This window comes from Acinonyx jubatus, chromosome D1 (assembly GCF_027475565.1).
Source record: "Acinonyx jubatus isolate Ajub_Pintada_27869175 chromosome D1, VMU_Ajub_asm_v1.0, whole genome shotgun sequence".
Classification (NCBI taxonomy): domain Eukaryota; kingdom Metazoa; phylum Chordata; class Mammalia; order Carnivora; family Felidae; genus Acinonyx; species Acinonyx jubatus.
Genome location: NC_069390.1, coordinates 68,108,873 through 68,125,874, shown reverse-complemented (window position 1 = coordinate 68,125,874; position 17,002 = coordinate 68,108,873). Strand labels below are relative to the sequence as shown.

The window sequence follows — 17,002 nt, the reverse complement described above, 5'->3', positions numbered from 1 at the left end:
CCTCCAACTGCCCAGTGGCCTGCTGAAGTCACATTTGTCACAGCTCTAAGGTGGCTGCATCTTCCCTACTCAGAGAGTGGACAGAGGAAGCTTCCCAAGCACTCAGGCCAGAGCCACTAGAGGCCCTGCCCTTTAGGTCAGTGGAAGGTACGATTCGCATGCCCTCATCTTCTACTCCTCTCCTAAATGCTCTGCCTATCACAGGGTGGAGAGCCCTCTGCCTGGAACTCCCTCAGGGAAGTGTTTTCTGCAACAAAGACAAACATGCCGTGCCTGTCACCAGGAGCAGACTGGCGACTGTGTAAACCACTCTGTGAGAGGGAGGCTGAGGGGCTCCAGGCCATTCAGACTTAGCTCTAAGTCATGGTCTTTGTTTTCTTTCCACTTTCAGACTGAAATGTGATTCCCCTGGCTTTCTTTTTTGGAAAATACCTTTGAGGAGTTCCATGCAGAAAGAAAAGCTGTTGACAGGAAAAGCTCCTGCCGGGGAAGGGGCTTCTTCCAAGGGTTCTCAAAGGAGACAGTGCTTGAAGCGAGCTGAGGCAGGGATGCCAGGGCTAGGAATAAGAAGTCCAGATCACCAGAGGGTCACCTCTAACTACGGACTAGGCAATGGGTCAAGCAGTTTCCTCTGTAAGAGTAATACTGTGCACATAAACTTTTAGGCCAGGCAGACATGCGTCTGAGTCCTCTGCCACTTGCTGTGTGATCGTGAACAAATTGCTTAACCTCTCAAAACATCAGGTTTCTCACGCTGTTGTGTGAGATAAATGCAATAATGCACGTAAAACTTGTAAGACAGTAGCCAGCAGAGAGCAAGTGTCCTATAGGAGTTGTTGTTGGTTTGATAATAATATTGCTTCCCCCACTAACGGTGTTCCCTCTGTGTGCCGGGCCCTGTGCTGTTCCTTGACCTCATGGACTTTATCGTTTAATAAACCATGTGCACATACCTTTAGCACAAAGAAAGCCCCCTCTCCTTTCTGCAAATTCCACAGAAGTGCCAATTGCACACGAACTCTGCTTCGTTGAGTAGCTCAGACTCCTGCAGTCATCCCCCTTTGAGCAGCCCTGTAACCTCAGCTACCTCTACCCTCAATTTACCCACAATTCTCTCCGTGTGTACTTACCACAGTGAGGTACATCTGTCTGTTCATTTTCTGTCTGCTCCTGTGAGTTCCCTAGGGGATGAGGATCACTTGGTCATTTGATTCATTCATCTCCTCATTTATTCATCTCTGGAGGCCAATGGTCTCCTGCATTACTCAGCACAGTCATACAGAAGATTCAAACCCACTGCCGAGTATGTAGATTTCCAGCTGGGAACATTTCTGGGGAAATAACCCTGCATCTCATGTTTGAAAGGCCTCCTTGGGTGCTGGTTTGGTTGGTCTTCCATTTTCTGACTATCATTTTGGTTACAGCCTCAGTTTCTTCATCTCTTTAAGGTGCTATAATAGAGTCCTTCCCTGGGAGGTTGTGATGATGGCTGGAGACACAGCAACTTTTATGGGCCCAACACAATTCTAAGTACAGAGCGAAAAACCCAGAAAAGTTGATTCCATTCTTGCCCTCAGCCAAGTCTAGTTGCCAATGTAAGAAAACTAAAACTGTAAGGTAAAATATGAAGAAGAGGGGCAGATATCCTTCCGACTTGTATTTCTGCCATATGGCTGAAATAGAGGATACAAAAGCATAAAAATTTGGTCCCTGTCACCAAGCCTCTGGAAAACTTTGGCAAGTGTTGGCCAAAAAGATCTCAGGAAGAGAGTCGAAAGCTCTTCATCCAGATAGTCAGACCTGGGCTTGCAGGCAAGCGATGTCTTTGGGACCTGACTGGAAAGCAGGACTCATTTCACAACAAAAACCAGGCTATTTTGCACTTACTTTGTATGTGCCAGACACTGTGCTAAATGATTTAGGGGCATTATCTCATTTAACTCTATAGAACAACTGTGTGGGATAAACACGAATTTCCTTATTTTACACATGGCCAATTCGAATCTCAGAGAGGCACAGTAGATTTACCACAGTCAAGCAACAAGTAAATGGTTTAGAAATCCACCTGCTGAGGGTTTCACTGGTCTGATTGGAAAGGGAAGGGGTGGACCAGCACAAACCTCCATCCGAGGGATGGGGAGTGGGGTGGGGAGGAATGAGAGAGAGGGAAATTTGGATCACAACAGAGGTCGCACGATCCCCAGACCTCCAGGACCCTTCGTATAAGAGGAATAAGTTAGAGATGCAGGCTGCAGGGGAGGGATGCCCGGGAGGCTGGGGGAGGGGACCCTCGGTGATTGTGCGCCTTCTTCGCCTCCTGTGCACACAGGTCAAGCCTCTCCCCTCCCGCCCTCTCACCCTCCCAACCTTATTTAGAAACCGTGTCCCCGAGACAGGAAGGGCGGCGGGCCGAGAAGCACGGAGCGTCCCGGTCTCATTTCCTTTCGAATCCCCCTGTGGAATTTCATTTCATACGGTGAGGAAATCGGAGCGCGAGACCGTCGGCTGGTCTGCTGCTCCGGGGCGCCTCCCCCACTCGCGGCTGGAGACAGGCAGCTCCCGGGCGCAGGTCGGGCCGAGTCTGGGGGCGGGGAGACGGGGCCGGGCTCCAAACCAAGCAAGTTAGCAGGGAAAATAGCTGCGAGCTCGCATTGTACCAGGCACGGGGCTAAGCGTTTTACGCATTATCTCTAATCCTCCCGAGTCTCTTCACGGATGAGGAAACTGACGCCGAGACGTTGAGCAATTTGCTCAAGGTCACACAGCCGGGATTTAAAGCCACAATCTTGGTAAACCTGAATCCCGTGTTCTTTGTGTACGTTTCTCTGCCTGATAGGTAGTTTGCCACGGGCCGAGGTGACAGCCGGAAGAGGGAAAGGAAAGGGAGCCGACTAATCTGGGAGCATTTCTCACCTGGGAGAGGAGGGGGCTGGCTGGCCCGGCGGGAGCAACTCGGCTCCATCCCCGCCTGGCCCCCGAGCGCCGCGACCCGGGTGGGAGGAAAAGTGAGAGCCGGGAAGCCGGGCGGGGCGCTCCGGGAGGGAGGGAAGGGGGGGGGAGGGGGGAGAGGGAGCGCGGCGGGCGGGGGCCTGACCCTGCCAGCGGCAGAACGGCCCCGCCCCTCGCTGCCCCCGGCGCCCGCCCATTGGAGAGGCGCGCTGTCCGTCCCGCCCCGCCACCGCCCAGCGAACCTCCAGCGCCGCGGAGGGCTCGGGCGGTGGAGAGCGGCGCGGCGCTGGGTGCTGGCGGGATTCGTTGAGACGCAGAGCGGACGCCGCCGGCGCGGGGTTGGGGGCTCGCAGCCTGCAGCCATGACCCTCGCAGTCTGTCCTTCGGCCCCGGCCACGGGCGTCTAATATCCCACACAGTCGCGCGCAGCTGCCAGAGAGCCGGCCGCTGCCCCTTCGTCGCCCTTGGCGCCTTATCACACTCCCTTTCCCGGAGCTGGGAGCAGCGCGGGCAGCCGGCGCCCCCGTGCAAACTGGGGGTGTCTGCTGGACCAGCCCCCGCCGCCGCCGCCGCCGCCCCCGGCTCTGGCCATGGCCTGGCGGGGCTCAGTGCCGAGCGTCGTGGGGGCGCCCGGGGGCGTCGATCTCAGTCTGCGGCTGCTGCTGCTGCTGCTGCTGCTGTTGCTGCTGGTCCCGGGGCCAGCGCGAGGCTTCGGGGACGAAGAGGAGCGGCGCTGCGACCCCATCCGCATCTCCATGTGCCAGAACCTGGGCTACAACGTGACCAAGATGCCCAACCTGGTGGGGCACGAGCTGCAGACAGACGCCGAGCTGCAGCTGACAACTTTCACGCCGCTCATCCAGTACGGCTGCTCCAGCCAGCTGCAGGTGGGCGCCCCCACCCCCACCCCTGGCGGGACAGGGACCCCTTGGGCAGGGACGCCTCAAACTAACTCCGTGGAGCCCTTGCCAAGCCAAGCCCCCTGCCCCCTTCCTAGGCAGAAGGATATAACTATCCTGGAAAAGTGATTTCCATCCCCACCCCCACTTTTGTGTCCCTTCTCAGGGACTGAAAGCCAAAATGTTGTGTAAGTCATCTGGCCTGCGAAAGAACCCACTCTTACACCCCGCCCTTCCGTTTTTCTCCCCTGTTCACCCGTGTCTGGCCAAGCCCCTAACCCCAGTGGAGCTGAGGGGGTTATCTTTGCCAAGGATTCTGGCCGCCGCTGCTCGGTGGGCGAGTCCCCAGCAGGACAGCCAGCTGAAACTAAGACTTGGAAGGAAGGAGAGATAAGGAGACGGGAACTTCTCCTCCCTCACGACCTCCATTCTCCCCCGTATTTTTGGGTGGGAGAGTAAATGAAACACCACTGCCCCATTTTCTGCGGAGTGGCCCCTCCTCGCGTCATCCCGCATGACTTTGGAGGTCATGCTGGATGGAATGCTTGGGTGGCTTGAGACGTTCTGATCTTTAGGGTTGAGGGCAGGTTTAGGACTTAGACGGCAGGAAACACTCCCCGCTTGGGAAAAAGGTGAGGGAGTGGTCAAACACCAGGAAGGTAATTTATATAATGGAGGATTCATTTTTTTAGTCATTAAAATTTTTAAAGCTTATGTAATGGTAGAGAAAATGTTCATCCTACAATAAATGAAAAAATAATTTGCATATACAGTGTGATTATAATCTGAACAAAAACAACAACCGATTCATTTTTCTTTTTTTAAGGAACTGAAAGAGAATTCTTAACAGTGTTAGCACTAGGGAAAAAAAGTGTTAGCACTGGTTGTGCTTTGGTTGGTGAGGCTATGAGTGATTTTTATAAATTTAGAAAAGAGAGAACTTGGGGGAAAAAATAGAGGGTAGTTTTCCAGGCTGAAAACTTCAGAAATACGTGGTTCTGGTTGTAACTTCTGAGAGATAAGAAACAGGCAGACAGCTTCCTCACTAGGTGCATGTTTTTACATAGGTCACTTTAAAAGTTGGATTGTGGTTTCAGAAAGATGGTTGGGATTAGACCTGTTGCTGCTGAAATGTCCCTTTGGAGCTTTCAGAACTTTAGAACTAGGTTATAAAAGCTTAAGAAACGATCCTCTAGCTCTCAGTTTGGAAACAGCACATATCCTGACATCAGTGGCAATTTCGTTGGAGAAACAGCTTTTGCAGGGATATATATTTTTAATTACATGTATCCTGGGGAAGCAGCCAAGCTGTTTTGAAGGACAGGACTGGATCCCTTTACATGCTGGAAAATAGTTACTTGTAACTCTAGACTTCATAGACAACATCTGTAAGGAGCCAAGCAGACTGTTTATCAATGCTGGAGGAATTGAGGACAGCAACTGGGCTCTCCCCTGCTGGTGTTGCAGTTTCAGGGACTTAACATTTATATTTTCCTATTGTGCTTCATTATTATGCATTGGGGAAACCTGGCCAAACAAACCCCTAGTGACCAGAGACCTCAACCTGCATCCTATCCTTGGGTCTCACAGTGTCTCAATTAGGACATTTTCTCTTTCAGTATGGGAACTGATTAAAAATTAATTTTAGGGGATCAAGTAGAGAAAAGACAGTATATTAGCAGGAGAAAAGCTGGATCTACATATTTTTTTTTACATTTATTTTTATGGTGATAAAGAAACGAGGATGAAAATAAATCTCCCCATCGCTGAAATGACTCAGTCATTTGATTAGTCTGTTCGGCTCTTTCAAACAGGGAGTCTCAAAGTCAATTTTTAAGGTTTATTTTCTTAAGCGTTTTCAAAAAGGAATTATGTAACTCTTCAGGTCCTTTTTATGTATGTATTTATTTCTGTTCTCCTGGATTTGTGACAAGGATTGCTAGAACCAAAAGAAGAAATGTGTACAAGCCATGGATTTTTAGGCACCCCAGTTTGAGGTCAGAGTAAACAGAGTCCCTATGGCTGGTTTAAAAGTAGATAGATACTTTGCCTGGAAGCATTCACCTCCGCTTCGTGCAAGCAGTTGGTCAGACTTCCAAGTCATTGTTTTCTTTGTTCATTTCATTACTTTTCCAGTTCTTCCTTTGTTCGGTGTATGTGCCAATGTGCACAGAGAAGATCAACATCCCCATCGGCCCATGTGGCGGCATGTGTCTTTCGGTCAAGAGGCGCTGTGAACCTGTCCTGAAGGAATTTGGCTTTGCCTGGCCAGAGAGCCTGAACTGCAGCAAATTCCCACCCCAGAATGACCACAACCACATGTGCATGGAAGGGCCGGGTGATGAAGAGGTGCCATTACCTCACAAGACCCCCATCCAGCCTGGAGAAGAGTGCCACTCCGTAGGAACCAACTCGGATCAGTACATCTGGGTGAAAAGGAGTTTGAACTGTGTTCTCAAGTGTGGCTATGATGCTGGCTTATATAGTCGCTCGGCCAAGGAGTTCACAGATATCTGGATGGCCGTGTGGGCCAGCCTGTGCTTCATCTCCACTGCCTTCACAGTGCTGACCTTCCTGATCGATTCTTCCAGGTTTTCCTACCCTGAGCGCCCCATCATATTTCTCAGTATGTGCTATAATATTTATAGCATTGCTTATATTGTCAGGCTGACTGTAGGCCGGGAAAGGATATCCTGCGATTTTGAAGAGGCAGCAGAACCTGTTCTCATCCAAGAAGGACTTAAGAACACAGGATGTGCAATCATTTTCTTGCTGATGTACTTTTTCGGAATGGCTAGTTCCATCTGGTGGGTTATCCTGACACTTACTTGGTTTTTAGCGGCAGGACTCAAGTGGGGTCATGAAGCCATTGAAATGCACAGCTCTTATTTCCACATTGCCGCCTGGGCCATCCCTGCAGTGAAAACCATTGTCATCTTGATCATGAGACTGGTGGACGCTGATGAACTCACTGGCCTGTGCTATGTGGGAAACCAAAACCTCGATGCCCTCACAGGCTTTGTGGTGGCCCCCCTCTTCACTTACTTGGTGATAGGAACTTTGTTCATCGCTGCAGGTTTAGTGGCCTTGTTCAAAATTCGGTCCAATCTTCAAAAGGATGGGACAAAGACAGACAAGCTGGAAAGGCTGATGGTCAAGATTGGGGTCTTCTCTGTCTTGTACACGGTTCCTGCCACCTGTGTGATCGCCTGTTATTTCTATGAAATCTCCAACTGGGCGCTCTTCCGGTATTCTGCAGATGACTCCAATACAGCAGTCGAAATGTTGAAAATTTTTATGTCTTTGCTGGTGGGCATCACTTCAGGCATGTGGATTTGGTCTGCCAAAACTCTTCACACGTGGCAGAAGTGTTCTAACAGATTGGTGAATTCTGGGAAGGTGAAGAGAGAGAAGCGAGGAAATGGGTGGGTGAAGCCTGGGAAAGGCAATGAAACTGTGGTATAAGGCTACCCGGCCTCCATACTTTCCAAATGTTGAAGGTGGGAATGCTAGCATTTTGGTGCAAAATGCGACGAAAAGTTTCATGCAGTGAATCTCAGTATGAACCAACTGGCAACACTTAAGTGACCCCTTAAGCCACCACCACCTGCCCCCCCCCCCCACTCCCCAGCAATCATAAAAGTAATGATTTTGCTGCAGACTTTGGAATGATCCAAAATGGAAAAGCCAGTTAGAGGCTTTCAAAGCTGTGAAAAATCAAAACATTGATCACTTTAGCAGGTCGCAGCTTGGAGCGTGGAGGTCCTGTCCTGCCTAGATTCCAGGAGGGTCCAGGGCGATGCTGCTTTTCCCTGCAGAGTGGGATTTGAGCTGTGAGTAGATAACTTGCAGGGAGAAAGATGAACTTTTTTAACCCTTAAAATCTTAAATACTAACTGGGTCTGTCAGATAGCAAAGCAATCTATAAACACTGGAAACACTGGGTTCAGAGAAGTGTTACAAGAGTTTTATAGTTTGGCTGATCTAACATAAACATTTTCTGTGGTGCGCTGTCTGCTGTTTAGAATTTTGTGGATTGCTCTCCCAAGAGGTGGTGTCAGAATCTTTCAGTGCCTTTGTCATAAAACAGAAGTGTTTGAAAAAACAAGAGTACTGTGCAAACACACGTAAGGTATCCAGTGGATTTTTCTTCTTTCTCTTCCTCTTAAATTTCAACATCCCTGTTCTAGGCTGCTGCTGTTTTCTTCATTTTACATTAATGACTCAAAATAGGTATTTTTATAGGAATTTTTGCACTGCAGCATGTCTAATGAGGGGAAAAGTAAGGTTGATTCACTTTCTGACAATCATTTAATTCAGAGGAAAATGAGATTTACCAAGTCGACTTACCTTACCGACCCCAGAGACCTATTGCATTGAGCAATGGGGACTTAATATATTTTACTTTGTGTGATTGCATCTATGCAGACGCCAGTCTGGAAGAGCTAAAATGTTAAGGTTCTTGGCAACTTTGCATTCACACAGATTAGCTGTGTAATTTGTGTGTGTCAGTTACAATTAAAAGCACATTCTTGGACCATGACATAATAGTATACTCAACTGACTTTAAAACTATGGTCAGCTTGCATTCTCAGAATGATAGTGCCTTTCTTTCCTTTACCATAAGAATGTTATCGGAGTCTAGTCTACTACCACAGTGAAGACTTTTTCTGTTTTGTAGAGAGAACTTAGGACAGCTAATCCAACTAGTTGGTGCATAATTGTTTCCTAGTAATTGGCAAAGGCTCCTTGTAAGCTTTCATTGGAGGCAATGTGGCCTGGAGTATTTATATGGTGCTTAATGAATCTCCAGAATGCCAGCCAGGAGCTTGATTGGTTAGTAAGGAATAAAGTGTAGACCATATGAAATGAACTGCAAACTCGTAGCAGCACAGGTCTTAATTGCCTTTTGCAGAGGTATCCAGAGCTTTTAAAATTTATGCTTTATGTTCCTCACAATGGGGTACCCCCTAGCAGCCTCTCAAAAGTTGCAATTCTTTTAAAATTGTAACTGGACTTTCTCTTAACCTGCCTCAGGCCTTCTAATCACCAGATCTCTGGGACAAATTGTTGACAATGTCACAGGCTGCTCTCCTTGTAGCTCATACCTATCTTTGCTTCAACAACTACTTTGCAATGACTCATTTATTTATTCATACCCCACCCCCTCCCTCTAAAAACAGGTAGGAAATCTTTTATCATATTTCTTTCTGGGAAAACATTTCCAGGGACTCAAAATCCCAAATAGGTGGTCAAATTCTGGAAGTAAGCATGCCCTTTTTTGTTTTTGTAAGCTTTATGCCCATGGTTCCCAGGGTTTGACATTTTCCTTTCTTCTTTCCTCTGTTTCTGGGGGCTCTTGAGCGGAGTATGAGGCAAAGATGCATATAAGATCTGTTGTGTATTTTGGACGGGAAAGTCTTGGGGCTTTGAAGACAGATGCTAAATGGGCACGGGTGGCCCCTGGCATGTGTGCTGAGCCCGAGTACCTTGGCTGGACTCTGGGTCAGGGTTCTAGGAGCATGAGAAATGATCCCCAGAAGGACCGGTTGAACTCCATCTGAGACTGAGTCGCCTAGGAAATATAAAATGTGAACTCCGTGTGCTGCTTGCAGACAGTTCCCATAGCTAGCCAGGGCCCTGGAGCATGCGTCCCCGGGTGGAGCCTGCCCTTACTCACGCTCCACTCCAGTGTCTTGGGAGTTGTGCTGAGACTCTGGCCCAGGAAAGGGAAGAAGGAGGGTGCAGCAGGGCACTGGCCTGACTGCTAGGTTATAGGGGTTTGTAATGCAATTTTGTTTGGAATGTTTCCGCGATTGTGTGCCCAAGGCAGCACCTAGCCGAGGGCCAGGCACAGAGTAGGTGCTCAATATTTGTGAACAATGAAATAATAATAAGAGTACGTGGGGGAAACTATATACCCGAGTTCTGGAGCCGTGGCCTGACAACTTTCTGGGTTTTAACCGAACTCTTCTACAAATCTCTTGCCTTCTCAGGGGAAAGTCTGTTTGATCCGAAGTGGCTGTTGGTGCAGACGGGATTAGTAGCCCTGGCAATGTCACAGGGCTGCGGGCCTTTCCTTTCACATTCCAGACAATGGAGAGTGTTTATGGTTTCAGGAAAGGAGCTTTGTGGCTGAGGAGTCAGTTACCTTATTACCTTGACGCGACTCCATCACCTTTTAAGTTGGTGTTTGTTTAAAAACAAAAAAAAATTCAATTATTAGCACACTTACCGCGTGCCAACCACGTGTAGAGCCTTGTGTTAGGCACCAAAGGGGACGTCGTGCAGTATAAGCTCTCCTTCCAAATGACGTGGACTGAGGATTCTGGGTCTGCTGACTTGCTGTTGGTTTTTTGGGAAGGAGCATGGGCCTCTGAATTGTCATCTGTTTCACTGTGTCCATCCCATAAACCTCTGCAAGTCAGTAACAGGGGTTTGACAGAAATCATCAGCCCTATTTCATGACAATCTCTGTGGGAATCCCCTCAGAAGGCTATGAACATTGGCTTAAAACAGACATGAGCTCCCACACCTAAGGTGACTGCGGGGACAGGCACTTCATGGCTTGGGTGTTCCATGTAATGAATACAGGTGAATTTGAGGACATCTTGCTAGGGAAAAGGTTAGGGCTGTTTTTCTTTGATATCTAGAATAAGTAGGTGTGATTGTAGCTTCCTACCTCACCAGAAGTCAACTTCCTCTTCCTGCAGGAAGCTACAGTCACACTTCTGGAGATTTTATTCTACAGAGCCCAAGGGCACCACTGTCCACCCTCCACTCTGGCAAACTCCTCTTTATCTTCCTTCATAAAGGCCACACCTCAGGGCAGAGGAACATGGGGTAGGGTGGAACTGACCTGAACCATCTGGTTGAGCTACTTGGTTGATTCATATCCTTTTTCCTCCACGGAGACCCGTTTCCTGATCTCTGAGACTGCTTCTGAGCTGGCAGCTTGCTCAGGGTCCTGAAACCGGAGAAGGGGTGATACTTTTTATTTCCCTGAGAAGATCTCTGATTTTCCTCTCCCCAGTCACTCCGTCGCCTACACCCCCAAATCAGGGAAACTTCTGTGTTTAGGTTCTGAATTGTGACTTTACCAGCACTCTGAACTCTGTCCTCTCTCATCCCCCCTCAGCCTCCTGGTCACTGAATTCAGGGCTTACTGTGTTAGGAACCAAGCTGGGACCTGAGGACACAGAGGAGCTTGGTAATCTCAGCCCTGGAGGGCAGACTTAATTTAAAAAGATGTCACCAGGCTAGTGCAGTCTTTGGTTCCTGGTGAGGTGGCCACAGAAGCAGTTAGGGAGGAGAGCCACAGAACAGACTTTGGAAAGGAGCCCCCAAGATCAAGCTACATCCTGAATTTCATTCTGTGATGGGAGAGATTGGAGGGAGTTGCTTTTCCAGCCAATTATGTCGAGTCACTGGACTCTAACGGTTCCTTGTGTTCTTTTATTGTATTTGGGTTCAGAGTCCTCATCTAGGTTTGTATAATGTTTGGCAGAGGACCCGGGTTATCATTTTTCCTCTGGGTCTAGGTCATAGATCTTGGAAACTCCTAGAAGAGTATTTTGCTCCTACCAAGGATCAGATACCAGAGTGTTAAATAATGGATTTTGTTTTACTGTGGCCTGGTCAGAGCTCTCTGCCTCTGCCTCTTGCCATGCACATGCACAATAACGGCATACTGGCTGTCACCAAGAGGGAAGTGAACCCTGAACCTCCCCAACAGGCCTCTTCCCCTTGGTGAGGCCACTTGCCCTGTAGCAACCTGTTCCTATTTTCCCTTATTTCCCTTCTTCTTGGCACCAGCAAATTCCCAGTATTTGCCCAGGTGGTTTATAGAGAGCCCGTTTGAGGTCTTCTATGAGCCATGTCCTCCAGGCTTTTGTGGCTCCCTGATCTCCTGCAACATTCAGTATATGACCACTGTCATCTCAGAAGGCTTCTGAGAAGAGGGGCAGGAGCACCTCTGCCCCCCGAAGCCTGGTCCATCTTCTCCCCCAGGATGTGCACCTCTCCACATCCTGCTCATGGGCTCAGGCCCCAACTTGGTTGTGTGTTTTGGGAGGGGGAGGCTGCTCTCCAGCACTCTCCCAGTGGGGCATCTAAGTGGTTCTGAATTTTTTCCTACCTCACAGGGATGTTGTGAGACTTTCGAAAGTCTCAAGATGAAAGGCCCCTTGAGCTCTTTGTAGGAAAGGTGAAGTAAATGTCAGGTGTGCTTCTTTGTGACAAGGTGAAATGGGACTCAGCATCTTGTGCAGCAGTCAGGCTGGTGCTCTGTGACCTGTCCTTGGATCCCCATGCCACCCTGCAGCTCCTTCCACCTTGAGGCCAGCCTGGGGGGGCTCTCAGATGTTCGACATAGAGGTACCAGGCAAACCCCTGCTACACATGCCCTAACAAATTGCTGAACGTCAAAGGAAATGGACCCTGCTTTTAAGGATGTACAAATGTATGTCTGCATTGATGTCTGTACTGTAAATTTCTAATTTATCACTGTACAAAAAAATAAACTTTGCTATTTAATTTTTGTATTAAAGGAAAATAAAGTTTTGTTTATTAACTAGTCTGTGATTTGGCATATTTCTGGGGGTGTATGATAGCCTCCAGGAAGCACACATTCCCAGCAGTGAGAAATAGAGAATTTGGTTTGCAGGACAGATTGAGAGCCTTTCTGAGAGCCTCTTTGTTTCTTTTTTGCTGGTGCTATTTTTCGCCTCTGGGATTTCTCCTGGGTCAGCAAACCCCCAAGGTCCAAGGTCAACAGAATTTATCACTACTGTGGTCATAAGTACCACTCAAATGGTCACATGACACTCTGGACGTAACTGTAGTTCCCAAGCTATCATCCCATGACACTACTTTTTGGCATTTCCAATATGTGTGACCATTTTTAATACACTTTCCAAGCACCTTTGACTTAATCTGGTGGCCTGAAAAAGTTTTTCCTATTACCACTAGACCTTTATGATTCTTTAAAAGGGGTAAAAGGACTTCTTTTTTCCCTTTTTTTTTTTTTTTTTTATTTCCATTTAAAATATATATATATATAGTCCTGGTCACACAATGGTTGTTTTTGTGTAATAGATATGGGAGTATGTCATATCAGTCAATCACGAGAATGACTCCTTTCAGTTAACTTTATAAATTGTGTGGTCTGTGTCTCCAGATCGAGAAAAGTCATCAGACAAAGCAAATTCAAAGCCATTATCAAGACATTGTCATGGAAGCAAATAATAAAGACCACACAGACACAGAGGGAAGGGGAACCACGGCCATTGGAGATGTCTGCTGATGTCCCAGAGGAGAACATAGGCCCCCTTGGTTTGCCTTTAAATTACATCCCACACCCTAATTTCACCTGAATAGCACCCGGTTTTGGTGTAAGTAAAAAGCCCAGGGAAGAAGGATCTGTAATACAGTTCTCCTTCACTGCAGATTGCTATTATACTTTTATCTCAAACCATAAATGAAGGGAGGTATATAATTTAAATTCTCTTCCCTGTAAGATAGGCTGTGTTTCTCATTTCATTACCTACTCATTAAGTAGTTATGAAGTTAAGGAAAAAACACAATCTGGAATGAATTCATAATTGCACTTGTAGAAACACTTTCCATATAGAAAATACTTTTATTTACATGATTTCATCTTATTCTCATGGCATCTCTAAAGTAAGCAGGGCAGGCGTTGTCTTGCTGAAGGGAGAACAGAAACTTAGGGCAAGAGACTTGCCCAGGGAAACCCAACAGAGAGGTAACAGGTTGGACAGCCTGGTCTCACACCCAGCCCGTGGGTTTTAATTGTTTTTACACATAGTGGTGGGTTGAGTTGTGTTCGCCCAAAAGACATGCTGAAGTCCTACCTCCCTGTACCTGTGAATATGAACTTACATGGAAATAGAGTCTTAGCAGATATAATCAACTTAAAATGAGCTCATAGGGTGGCCCTAATTCAATGACTGGTGTCCTAATTATAAGGGGAAATTTGGACACAGACACCGAGAGGAGAGAACACCTTACTAACACAGAGGCAGAGATTAGGGTGATGCAGCTTCGGTCCAGGCTAGAAACACCAAAGATTTTCAGCTGCCACCCCAAGTGAGGAGAGAAGTGAGAAAGATTCTTCCTCAGAGCCTCCAATAGGAGCCAACCCTGGCAACACCTTGATTTTGGACTTCTAGTCTCCAGAACTGTGTGAGAATACATTTCTGGGTCTTAAACCACCCAGTTTGTGATTATTTGTTACGGCAGCCCTAGGAAACTAAAACATACTTTGTTCCTCTGATATCTTCAACTACTACAAATAGTTTGTTGGGAATGGATAAATGCTTTGGCAGGCAACTCAATAATGAGATCTGGCCATGAGCTTCTGTTGTTTAAGGATTATGTAGCATAATTACTCTGCTAAATTTCTTTATCTGTAAACTAGACACCTCTAGATTAAACCCCATGATTCCTGACACTCAACTGACTTGAACTGGTCTTGGCTGGTCTCCCACCCACCCACCCCCAATGGGAGCTCTGTGTGCAGGGCCAGGACCTTGACTGGAATGTGGCCCAAGGGTTTTTAGCATTTCTGTCCTGAGAACTGATTTTTTTCTTTCCCATTTTAGCTTTCACATGCAATCATAATTTTAAAGTTGAGCTCTCTCTTGACTAAAGAGGTCAGCCTTGGCTTCCTGTCTTCAGAGGTTCTATGAACAGAAACAAACCACACTTGGGGAAGAGCATAAACCTCTCCTCAATTTTCCTTCACAGTGCAGCAGGCTTGGAGGAATGAGAGCATCTCGCTAAATGTTGTGAAAATGTTGGACATGTAAAGGTACATTCCAAAAGGCTTTCAAAATGGTCCTTGGCCCCACCTGAAATTCCCAAAGTCACCCTGTCCTCTTTCTCAGCTCATTCTCAGGCTAAGAGAAGCCACACATTCACCTGCCCTCACACAAACAGTTCTGACATCTCACTCCGGGAAGAGAATAAAAATGAAAATTTATTGTCTTTCACATCAGTCACCTGATTTTTGTTAGCCTCCCACGTAGTTTCCTACAAGCACCCAATCCTGTTTTCACCCAAAGACGTGCTTAATCTCCCTGTGAGCCCACGTTATCAGTCCCTTTTTCTTTAAGAGATGAAACGATTGGCTACCGAAGTTTTCTAAAATGCCTGAGGGTTCCATCAGTATAAAGCCAGGAGATGGACTTGATAAATCACATAGAACAATTTGTCCTCATCCACCCTTTGCCTCTAACTCCTTTGCCTTTTCATAGGTGTTTCCCTTTGTCTACAATGCCACTCAGTCTTTCTTCAATGAGGTTGTGTCGGTTCTTCATTCAAGACTCAAGTCTTAGGTCATTTCTTCTGGGAAGACTTCCTTGACTCTTCTCCTTATACATGGGTGAGTTTAAGCTTCTGAGCTTCCAACTCTGGGAGCCTTGACGGCACTGTTTATAATGGTCTATCCATGTGTCCATCTCCCCACTAGACTGATATCCCTGAGGATGACTCTGGGCGCCCAAAGGCGCCTGCCTGTCTGCTCTCGGGGCCTGGCACTGTGCCTGACAGAGGGCACAAGTTTCAGGAATGTCTATGGAAAGAAGAAGGGAGGGAGGCAGGGCTTTACATTGCTAGGTTGGGGAACTGAGGGGGATTTGGTGACAAATGTAACCAGCATAGAAAAGAAACCAAAGGTAACAACAAGAACCATCACATAGGTAGGACTTTCTGGATAGATGCTCAGGCAGTAGCCTCAAAGAAAATTCTCTAGTCTCAAAGATGGGTTTGAGAATGATCTACCCACTGTGTTGCTTATTGTTAAGTTGTCTTTCTTCCCTTCCTTTTTCTTCCTCCTCCTCCTCCTCCTCCTCCTCCTCCTCCTCCTCCTCCTCCTCCTCCTCCTCCCCAACAACATTTGCTGAGAGCCTACTGTTTGTAGAATATCAGGCCAGGCTGGGGAAGGGAGAGAGGGAGTGGTTGTAAAAAGCCATGAAAGACAAGGTCCAACTCAGAGTCCAAAAGTGCAGATGACAAAACAGAGAAAGAATCCAGCTGTTATTAACAAGCTTAAAACTCCAAACCTGGAAAAACAAATCTTCTACTGCTTAGTAAATATTTGTTGAATAGCTGAATGAGGGTCCACCATGCCCCAGCCACTGTCTTGGGAGGGCACCGTAGGGGACACTGAGATAAATAAGATCCGGAGTCTCCCTCCAGAAGTTCATGGTAGCACCCCATTCCCACTCTAACCCGAGCCCCTAAAGGATCAGTGCTACCATTCCTCTCACATTTACTATGTAATTTCTTCCTAACAGAAGTCCCTCAAGTGGGAAGAACAGCTTCTGAGTCCCAAGAACAATGGGAAAACGTTTTCAGACTGTTGTCATCTCATCATTGGATCTGGAAAATGACACTTGTGTCTCAATAGGTACATGTATAGGGGAGGCAGGGGGAAGATGAAGAAGAAAGGCGCAGATCCCAGAGACCAGCACTCTTTTAAGATTTGGTCTGCTCATCAAAACCACACACTGATCAGTATATAAAAAGTAAAACTAAAGCTTACCCATGTTGTGCCACTGAAGGCACTGAATCATCAGAATGGCTAACCACTTCCACCTGAACATCTTTTCTAGCAGCCATGTGGATTTGTAATATTCGCTCTGAATCCATGGTTGTACAGGTGGATCTGCCTTGTGTCCTCTGAGCCCCGTTCTCTTCCTTCTCTCATGTCATAATTCTATAAATCCAAAGAGACTATTCTAGAGAAGTTTTTTTTTTAAGTTTACTTATTTTTGAGACAGAGAGCAAGCATGAGCGAGAGGGGGAGGGGCAGAGAGAGAGGAGGACAGAGGATCTGAAGAGCTCTGTGTTGACAGTATTGTCAGTGATCCCCAAGTGGGGCTCAAACTCACAAACCAAGAGATCATGACTTGGGCCAAAGTCGGACGCTCAACTGAGAGCCACCCAGGCACCCCTATTCTATAGGGGTTATATATATACATATATATATCTATATATATATATATATATATATATATACATACATATATCTATGTATATATATAGATATATATATACATATATATATTTTAGTGTTTATTTATTTTTGAGAGAGACAGAGTGCAAGTGGGGGAGAGTAGAGAGAGAGGGAA

At 47.0% G+C, this 17,002-nt stretch overlaps 2 protein-coding genes across 8 annotated transcripts in view; one reads left to right on the top strand and one right to left on the bottom strand.

Moving 5' to 3' along the window:
- The window catches only part of LOC113593790 (uncharacterized), a 57,523-nt gene extending 40,741 nt beyond the window's left edge, over nt 1–16,782 (bottom strand). For 2 of the 7 annotated variants that reach the window (XR_008290532.1, XR_008290533.1), the window contains exons 1-3: nt 10,708–12,876; nt 10,084–10,265; nt 1,131–1,181 (exon numbers count right to left, since the gene is read on the bottom strand). Coding sequence is in view for 5 of the 7 variants with exons in the window: in XM_053203765.1 (XP_053059740.1) it covers nt 1,131–1,181; nt 10,084–10,265; nt 10,708–10,976 (502 nt within the window). In the remaining 2 variants the exon portion in view is untranslated. Of the gene's footprint in view, nt 1–1,130; nt 1,182–2,913; nt 3,533–10,083; nt 10,266–10,707; nt 12,877–16,413 lie in introns of those variants that run through there. The other 5 variants (XM_053203765.1, XM_053203768.1, XM_053203766.1 and 2 more) reach the window with 3 other exon arrangements.
- Nucleotides 3,540–12,420, top strand: FZD4 (frizzled class receptor 4). The gene is made up of 2 exons (XM_027039991.2): nt 3,540–3,836; nt 5,985–12,420. Exons 1-2 carry the CDS (start codon nt 3,540–3,542, stop codon nt 7,311–7,313), a joined length of 1,626 nt encoding a protein of 541 aa, XP_026895792.1. The 3' UTR covers nt 7,314–12,420.
- Nucleotides 16,783–17,002: the final 220 nt, after the last annotated feature.

Excerpts from the sequence above, each read along its gene's own strand:
- FZD4 (XM_027039991.2), top strand. The coding sequence starts at position 3,540 with ATGGCCTGGCGGGGCTCAGTGCCGAGCGTCGTGGGGGCGCCCGGGGGC. Across the intron at positions 3,837-5,984 it reads GCTGCTCCAGCCAGCTGCAG|TTCTTCCTTTGTTCGGTGTA; the intron begins GTGGGCGCCCCC and ends TTACTTTTCCAG.